The sequence below is a fragment of the Anomaloglossus baeobatrachus genome, chromosome 2, assembly GCF_048569485.1.
Source record: "Anomaloglossus baeobatrachus isolate aAnoBae1 chromosome 2, aAnoBae1.hap1, whole genome shotgun sequence".
NCBI lineage: Eukaryota > Metazoa > Chordata > Amphibia > Anura > Aromobatidae > Anomaloglossus > Anomaloglossus baeobatrachus.
This window is the reverse complement of record NC_134354.1, coordinates 783345130-783355393: the sequence shown is the minus strand read 5'-3', so window position 1 is coordinate 783355393 and position 10264 is coordinate 783345130. Positions and strand designations below refer to the sequence as shown.

The 10264-nt window shown below is 43.1% G+C and overlaps 1 protein-coding gene across 4 annotated transcripts in view; it reads right to left on the bottom strand.

The window, feature by feature from the left end:
• MAP6 (microtubule associated protein 6) overlaps positions 1-10264 on the bottom strand; it is a 131031-nt gene that overhangs the window by 83615 nt on the left and 37152 nt on the right. For all 4 annotated transcript variants that reach the window (XM_075337600.1, XM_075337597.1, XM_075337598.1 and 1 more), the window contains exon 2: positions 3854-4067. In XM_075337600.1, the coding sequence (XP_075193715.1) occupies positions 3854-4067 (214 nt within the window). The remainder of the gene's footprint in view (positions 1-3853; positions 4068-10264) is intronic.

Below are 10264 nucleotides of genomic sequence, written 5' to 3'. Positions count from 1 at the left end.
ATAGATAGATAGATAGATAGATAGAGGAATAGATAGAGGGATAGATAGATAGATAGAGGGATAGATAGATAGAGGGATAGATAGATAGATAGATAGATAGATAGATAGAGTCAGGGCCAGAAATATTTGGACAGTGACACAAGTTTTGTTATTTTAGCTGTTTACAAAAACATGTTCAGAAATACAATTCTATATATAATATGGGCTGAAAGTGCACACTCCCAGCTGCAATATGAGAGTTTTCACATCCAAATCAGAGAAAGGGTTTAGGAATCATAGCTCTGTAATGCATAGCCTCCTCTTTCTCAAGGGAACAAAAGTAATTGGACAAGGGACTCTAAGGGCTGCAATTAACTCTGAAGGCGTCTCCCTCGTTAACCTGTAATCAATGAAGTAGTTAAAAGATCTGGGGTTGATTACAGGTGTGTGGTTTTGCATTTGGAAGCTGTTGCTGTGACCAGACAACATGCGGTCTAAGGAACTCTCAATTGAGGTGAAGCAGAACATCCTGAGGCTGAAAAAAAAGAAAAATTCCATCAGAGAGATAGCAGACATGCTTGGAGTAGCAAAATCAACAGTCGGGTACATTGTGAGAAAAAAGGAATTGACTGGTGAGCTTGGGAACTCAAAAAGGCCTGGGCGTCCACGGATGACAACAGTGGTGGATGATCGCCGCATACTTTCTTTGGTGAAGAAGAACCCGTTCACAACATCAACTGAAGTCCAGAACACTCTCAGTGAAGTAGGTGTATCTGTCTCTAAGTCACCAGTAAAGAGAAGACTCCATGAAAGTAAATACAAAGGGTTCACATCTAGATGCAAACCATTCACCAATTCCAAAAATAGACAGGCCAGAGTTACATTTGCTGAAAAACACCTCATGAAGCCAGCTCAGTTCTGGAAAAGTATTCTATGGACAGATGAGACAAAGATCAACCTGTACCAGAATGATGGGAAGAAAAAGTTTGGAGAAGAAAGGGAACGGCACATGATCCAAGGCACACCCCATCCTCTGTAAAACATGGTGGAGGCAACGTGATGGCATGGGCATGCATGGCTTTCAATGGCACTGGGTCACTTGTGTTTATTGATGACATAACAGCAGACAAGAGTAGCCGGATGAATTCTGAAGTGTACCGGGATATACTTTCAGCCCAGATTCAGCCAAATGCCGCAAAGTTGATCGGACGGCGCTTCATAGTACAGATGGACAATGACCCCAAGCATACAGCCAAAGCTACCCAGAAGTTCATGAGTGCAAAAAAGTGGAACCTTCTGCAATGGCCAAGTCAATCACCAGATCTTAACCCAATTGAGCATGCATTTCACTTGCTCAAATCCAGACTTAAGACGGAAAGACCCACAAACAAGCAAGACCTGAAGGCTGCGGCTGTAAAGGCCTGGCAAAGCATTAAGAAGGAGGAAACCCAGCGTTTGGTGATGTCCATGGGTTCCAGACTTAAGGCAGTGATTGCCTCCAAAGGATTCGCAACAAAATATTGAAAATAAAAATATTTTGTTTGGGTTTGGTTTATTTGTCCAATTACTTTTGACCTCCTAAAATGTGGAGTGTTTGTAAAGAAATGTGACAATTCCTACAATTTCTATCAGATATTTTTGTTCAAACCTTCAAATTAAACGTAACAATCTGCACTTGAATTCTGTTGTAGAGGTTTCATTTCAAATCCAATGTGGTGGCATGCAGAGCCCAACTCGCCAAAATTGTGTCACTGTCCAAAGATTTCTGGACCTAACTGTAGATAGATAGATAGATAGATAGAGGGATAGATGGATAGATAGATAGATAGATAGATAGATAGATAGATAGATAGAGGGATAGATGGATAGATAGATAGATAGATAGATAGATAGATAGATAGAGGGATAGATGGATAGATAGATAGAGGGATAGATAGAGAGATACATAGATAGATAGAGAGATAGATAGAGGGATAGATAGAGGGATAGATAGAGGGATAGATAGATAGATAAATAGATAGATAAAGGGATAGATAGATAAATAGATAGATGGATAGATAGGGGGATAGATAGATAGATAGATAGATAGATAGATAGATAGATAGATAGATAGATAGATACATAATAGATGATAGATAGTACGGCTATTTGACCCAATAAATAAATAATTAAAAGGGGGAAATAAACTGTGTGGTCCCCCCTCACTTTGATAACCAGCTAAGGTAAAGCAGGTAGATGAGGGCTGGTAATATAAGGCTGGATCAAATTAAACAAAAAAGTTCAGCCTGCCATTCACCATACGACCTTTCCATATCGGGGTGCACGGAAGGAAGCAGAGGGAGGGCGGTCACCTCCACAGGAAAATCCAAATGCAAAGAAAAAATTCCAGCATCAGTAGTCCGATCTTCAATTTATATAAAACATCCTTTTATTGGAAACATGTTAAAATATACATGTATAGATAGAAAATCCTTACGCGTTTCAGGTCATAGTGACCCTTATTTGTTATTGGGCCCTCCCCAGCATAAAAATAGATAGGGAGGACCAGATAGGGGACTATGATGAGCTGTGATATCAGGCACGTCCCCGCTCATTGCTGTCCCCGGGTCAGCCTGGTACAGGGTCGGCACTGGCTTCTGCTCAAGTCTCGCTCTGAGACTCCATAGACTTTGATACAGGTAATCGAGGAACGGCGTGGCAACCCTGGATTATGTCGGATTTTTTTATGCTTGTGGACTATTATGGATTCTCTGGACTACTTCGGACCAGCATGGTTGGGTTTTTTTTTTTATAAAATGGTGCAATGTGGGTGTCTGATAGATACTGCTCCATTACTAACCCCTTGGCCTGATGCTAACTGACAATTCTCGACTGACATCAACCCCATAAACCATTACCCTGATTGCCAGTGCACCAGGGCAATCAGGAAAAGCCGGGCAAAGTGCCAGAATTGGAGATCTAATAGATGCACCGCTTCTGGGGCGGCTGTGGGCTGCTATTATTAGGCTGGGAAGGTCCAAATAACTAAGGATTTTCACAGCCTGATAATACCAGCCCTCAGCTGTCTGCTTTACCTTGACTGGCTATTAAAAATGGGGGGACCGTATGTGGTTTTTTTTTACATTTAATAATTTATTTCTATCTATCAATTTTTGCACATCTTTAACACATAAAAAACGATTCATTTCTGTGTCATGCATTTTTTCCAGTATGGGTCACATGAATGGTCAAACCGGACTGTGCAACACGTGCGTTTATAAAATGGACGTGTGAAGGGGAACTAAGGTGTATTGTCGGAGGTTACAGCAGTGAATGTCAACGCGGTGTTATCTGTCCACAATGTGGCAGTGTTATTTAGACACTGTACTATAACCTTAGAGCACGGTATGGCAGTACATACATTATATTGCACTATTATGTTGCCGTACAGTATATTATTTTTGCAGTGTATAGTGGTAGCAGCAGAAATATAATTATTGTTATATAGGTAACTGTATATAGGTGTTATTTGGTCAGTATATGACGGTGTTATTTATGCATTATTCTGCAGCATTAGAGCACTGTATGGCGGTAGTTGCATGTGATGGTGCTGCTACTTTATTTTTGCACCACACTGTACATTATTTCTGCAGTGTATGGAGGTGACACTATGCAGTATAATTAGTGCACTACATGGCAGTATTTACATTGCACAGTGTACAGTACATTATTTTTGCAGCCTTTGGTGATGGCCACACTGTAAATCATTGTAATATAGGCTACTGTATGGAAGTGTTCTTTAGCCAGTATATGGCGGTGGTATTTAGGCACTAATACGGCGCTGTATGGCAGTACACCTGTAAAAGTTATCGTAATGAAGGGGAAAGCGCCTCACCTTGGGGGACTCTTTGTGGGGCTCGCTGTAGAGGCTGCGTATCCTCCGACGCTCGGTCAGTTTGTTGTCAGCGGTTGTTGGTTGGTTGCATTCGCCCTTGAACGTGGCCTTGTAGCTGGTTTCGTGCACCACTTTCTCCTCCGGAGGTCGATACTGAGGCCGGGCCTTTATTGGTTTCACGGGTTTCACATCAGTCCAGGGTCTGAACTCATTCCTGGAAGCAAAGGACAAAACCACCATTAATATTCCTATAAGCCGCGATCTATGGACCATGCTCCGCTCATTTATAAACGACCATCACCCAACATATGGTCTCACACATAGTGTCCATGACACCTTAGAGGAAATTCAGACCCCAGACCAGCCCCCTCCTAACCAAATACAGACCCCAAAATGGATCTCCCAACTGCAGTTCCCAGACCAGACCCCCAAAATAAATTCAAATTAAATCATAAACTAAAAACAGACGTCACACCCCAGCCTCTAATCAAGTACAGACCCCAAACCAGGCCCAAAAAAATCAGATAATGAAATTCCCAGAGCCCAGAATACAACTTCAGAATAGACCTCTTAAATAAAAACAGACCCAAAGCTAGACGCATAATAACCTATTAGACACCCAGGACCGGACACCCCAAACAAATACAGAGCCAAGACCAATCCCGATATACTAATATAGACCCAGGACCAGACCTGATAAACTAATACAGAGCCAAGACCAGACCTCCTACACCAATATGGACCCAAGACCAGATGCACTACACCAAGACAGACCCAAGACTAGGCACCCTACACCAATACGGACCCAAGACCAAACCCACTACACCAATATGAACCCAAGATCAGACCACCTACACCAATATGGATCCAAGTCTAAACCCTCTAAACCAATATGGACCCAAGACCAATCCCGATATACTAATAACCCAGGACCAGATCTGATAAACTAATACAGAGCCAAGACCAGACCTCCTACACCAATATGGACCCAAGACCAGACACACTAAACCAAGACAGACCCAAGACTAGACTCCCTACACCAATACAGACCCAAGACCAAACCCCCTACACCAATATGAACCCAAGATCAGACCACCTACACCAATACGGACCAATCCTGATATACTAAGAACTCAGGACCAGACCTGATAAACTAATACAGAGCCAAGACCAGACCCCATATACCAATATGGATTCAATACTAGGCCCCCTACACAATACAGACCCAAGACTATAGCCCATACGCCAATACGGACCCAAGACCAGACCCCTACACCAATATGGACCCAAGACCAGACCTGCTACACCAATACAGATTGAAGAACAGACTCCTACACCAATATGGAACTAAGACTAGACTCCCTACACCAATACAGACCCAAGACAAGACCCACTACACCAATATGGACTCAAGATCAGACCCCCCACATCAATACAGACCCAAGACCAGACCCGCTACAGCCATACAGACCCAAGACTAGACACCTGTACACTATTATGGACCCAAAACCAGAACCCTTACACCAATACAGACCCAAGACCAAACCTCCTACACCAATACAGACCCAAGACTAGACCCCCTTATACTCATACAGCTTGCAATCCTCTTGATGACTGGGTGCGAGGGAGTGAGGAGGACCACAGGAAGAAGAGAAAAGTATATAGACATGGGGCACAGAAGACACTTGAATGCTCTTCCAGGAATTTGGGAGATTTTACTTGTTTATGGATGCCTCCTGGACATTCTGTGATAGGTAGCAAGTGGGCGAAGGAGTGAAAGGCTGTTTATGGATCTCAGATCTGTCATTGTCTGATGTCTTGTGTACTAAGCTTGTTATGAAACTCATTACCCAGAAAATCCTGACATGGCCACCAGGGATCCTTTAAGGTACGAGTTTTTTTTAGTTCTAGAACCCTCTTGGGTCCACATTATCCCGTCTGATATACTGTATGGGAGCATTATGTGTCGTAATCTCATAAAATTTTGGTCCTGGAGTCCTTTATTAGCCCTGGACAATTCGTTTTGTTATAAAGCACCTCTGATGATAAAGTGATCACTGGGATCACATCGATCATCTGTAAAGAGGGACTGCAGCAAGTATTCAGTTTCGCAGCAGCACCCCCGCAGGAGAAATGAGGCATTACACAGATCTCCTCTTTAGCCATTCTCTGCTCAGACTAACAGATGGGGATCCTAACAGGGGTGACCCCCATTTACAGGGATTTCTGAAAGCGATTTTTCCACTTATCCCCCCATTTGCCATTTCTGCGGGATGGTTACATTTTGTGAATTCCGTCGCACACCAGTAATTAGTGTTCTCAGGAGCCTTTGTGGCAGCGCTCGCCCCGCACTTCACTCCTTCACTAGAAAATCCTCGGGATTAATAATTCATAAGGTGCTAATCTTGACATTTATCCTCCCAGAGATTAGCGCCGGGGGCGGCTTTCTGAGGATTACATGTATTTTCTCGAATTCCAAACTTTTGTTCCCAGTTTTATGAAAATCAGATGAAATCGCCCCATTATGTTTCATTTTCCTCATTAGTATTTCTATTTCACAAGCTCTTATTGTTCTTTTATCCTCCGGGGGAATTTCTAGGTTGAATTCTCGGCACCGATTCATTTCTTATAGCTGCTATTACTCAGTTTTTTTCTGATACAGAGCTCCAAATCCCCTGCATTAACAGAAAATTTTCTCTTCCTGAAGTCACCACTAGGGGGAGCTCATGAGCTCTCTGCATACAATATAACCATTGCTCTCAATAAAAGGCTTTAAGCACACATGGAGTATTTGCAGCAGAAATCACATGATACAGTACAGCCTATCAGGAGAGATTATCAGAGCCTGTATAAAAGCCAAGGCAGGGAACACAGCAGCCGTTTTAGGGTTGAATCTGGAAAGAGAGAGGACGTCACAGCCAGAGATTGATACCGGGTGCTGCACTGCTGTGTTAATCTGAATCTGCGTCCCCGGACTTAAATCCCGCAGAAAGTTGCCAGCTTCCTGCACCAGAATATACGCCGCCATCCAATTAAATGGCCAGCAGCTCACATCCGTGTGCTTGTTGGAGGCAGCGCAGGAAGTCTTTGTCACACATCCCCAAGTGCTGGCTATGGAGCATAAAGAGGACACTGCTCGCCGTGGGAGCGACGGCTGTTAAGAATTATTTTTATTTAATGTGCTGGAAAAGGATGCCAGAATGGGGGAAATTATTACAGGAAGGGGCCATATAACAGGAGTATTTTTACAGAATAGATGCCCAGTACAGGGGACATTGTTACATATTAGTGCCAAGACAAGAGATGGGATGGGGCCAAGATCGGGGGGACACTATTACAGAATGGGGGACAAGTTGGGGGAGATTATTATAGGAAGGGAGACATTACTATAGGATAGGGGTCAGGATTGGGGACATTATTACAGAATGGGGAATAAGTTTGGGGACATTATTAAGGGATAGGGATCTGGTTGAGGGGCATTATTACAGAATGAGGGACAAATTCGGGGACATTATTACAGGATGGGGGACAAGTTGAGGGACATTATTATAGGATAGGGATTTGGATGGGGGGGCATTATTACAGAATGAGGGACAAGTTCAGGGACATTATTATAGGATAGGGGACATTATTACAGAATGGGGGACAAGTTGGGGACATTATTATAGTATAGGGACCTGCATTGGGGGGCATTATTACAGAATGGGGGACAAAATCAGGGACATTATTTTAGGATGGAGGACATTATTACAGAAGGGGGACAAGTTGGGGGACATTATTATAGGATGGGGGATACTATTACAGGATAGGAGCCAGGATGGAGGACATTATTACAGAAAGGGGAATAAGTTCGGGGACATTATTATAGGATAGGAACCTGGATGGGGGCGTTATTAAAGAAAGGGGGATAATTACAGGGACATTATTATAGGATGGGGGACATTATTTCAGAATGGGGGATAAGTTGGGGACATTATTATAGGATGGGGGATACTATTACAGGATAGGGGACAGGATGAGAGACATTATTACAGAAAGGGGAATAAGTTCGGGGACATTATTATAGGATAGGAACCTGGATGGGGGCGTTATTAAAGAAAGGGGGATAATTACAGGGACATTATTATAGGATGGGGGACATTATTTCAGAATGGGGGATAAGTTGGGGACATTATTATAGGATGGGGGACATGTATAGGGGTATTATTTAGGATGGGAGACACTATTACAGGATAGGGGTCAGGATGGGGGCCATGTATAGGGGCATTATTTAGGATGGGAGACACTATTACAGGATAGGGGCCAGGATAGGGGGCATTATTACAGAATGGGGGACAAGTTCAGAGACATTATTATAGGATGAGGGACATTATTTCAGAATGGGGGACAAGTTGAGGACATTATTATAGGATGGGGGACATTATTACAGGATAGGTGCCTGGATAGGGGACACTAGTACAGAATGGGGACAAGGGAGGGGACATTATTACAGGATAGGGGCCTGGATAGGGGACAGTAGTACAGAATGGGGACAAGGGAGGGGACATTATTACAGGAGAGGGGCCAGGATGGGGGCCATGTGTAGGGGCATTATTTAGGATGGGAGACACTATTACAGGATGGGGGACATTATTACAGAATGGGGGAGAAGTTGAGGACATTATTATAGGATGGGGGACATAATTACAGGATAGGTGCCTGGATAGGGGACACTAGTACAAAATGGGGGACAAGGGAGGGGACATTATTACAGGATAGGGGCCATGTGTAGGGGCATTATTTATTATGGGAGACACTATTACAGGATTGGGGCCAGGATGGGGGCCATGTGTAGGGGCATTATTTAGGATGGGAGACACTATTACAGGATGGGGGACATTATTACAGGATAGGGGCCAGGATGGGGGACATTATTACAGAATGGGGGACACGTTTGGTAACCGTATTCCCTACTAGTCAGAGCTCACAGCTTAGCCATAGAGATAGGGAGATCAAGGTGTAAAACACAGAATAAACAGTACAGAGAGTGTGTGACAGCAGTGAAGAAGATTAGTGTGTGAGGAAAACAGAATAAAACAGATATCATTATTAAGGAGACAGGGACAGGAGAGTCACTGCAGGAGAGTCACTGCAGGAGAGTCACTGTGGCTGTGAGGCAGGAGAATCACTGTGAGTTAACTGAGGATCAGTCAGTGAGCTTCTTCTGACGTTCTAATCGGAGACTTTGCACCTTTTGTCTGTCTGTATCTGCGTTTCTCTCGGCTGATTTATGACCACAGACCACATCACAGTTGAATTTGCAGGAAAACAAAGAGCCTGTAAAAGCCAAATGGTGCTAAATATTTAATGAAACTCACTGGCATAAATATATTTTTAACCCAAAATACACGTGCGCTTCTTTTTGGGGCAATTGGAGGCTTTGTAATACTTAATATTCATGGCAAACAATTTAAGCCCCAATTTTTTTCACTTTTACAAGGGATAGCATGACAAAATGGACCCCAGAATTTGTTACTTTCTTATGAGCGAGGCGATACCCCACATTTGGTCAGAATCCTCTGTTTGGACAAAAGGGAGGGTTTGGAACAGAATGAGCAATGCTTGAATTTTTTAAAGCAAATTTGGCTGAAATAGATTGTGGGCGCCAAGCCGTGTTTGCAGGGGCTCTTAAGGTTCCTATACAGCAGAAACCCCCCCACGTGACCCCAATTTGGAAACTAGACTCCTCAAGGATTTTATTCAGGGGTAAACTGAGCATTTTGAACCCACAGGTACTACACAGAGTTTGAAACCATTAGGTCAACATATTGGAAATTTTCATTTTTTCACCAAATGTTACTTTAACCCCAAATGTTTTACTTTTGCAAGAGTTCAAAGGAGAATTTGGACACCACTGTTTGTTACCCACTTTCTTCTGAGCGCGCTGAGACCCCACATGCGGTCAAAAAGTTCTCGGGAGGGCTCAGAACAGAAGGAGCAATATTTGAATTTTGGAACTCAAATTTTGCTCAAATAGATTGCCTGCGCCATGTCTCATTTGCATGGCCTCTGAAATACCAAATCATCAGAAACCCCCACAAGTGACCCCATTTTGGAAACTAGACTCATCAAGGAATAAATGCAGGGGTGTATTGAGCATTTTTAACCCATAGGTGCTTGATAGAACTTTAAAAATGTGAGTATGAAAATGATAGCTACTTTTTTTCCGATTATTTTTATCCCCAAATTTGTAATTTTGTCAATGAATAAAAGGAGAAACCGGACCCCATAATTTGTTACTCAATTTCTCCCAACCACAGTGGTACCCCATACATGGTCAAAAACGAATGTTTGGGCACGTAGCTTTGAAAGAAAACAGTGCTATTTGATTTTTGGAATGCAAATTTGGACGTGTTGCATTTGCAGAGCCCC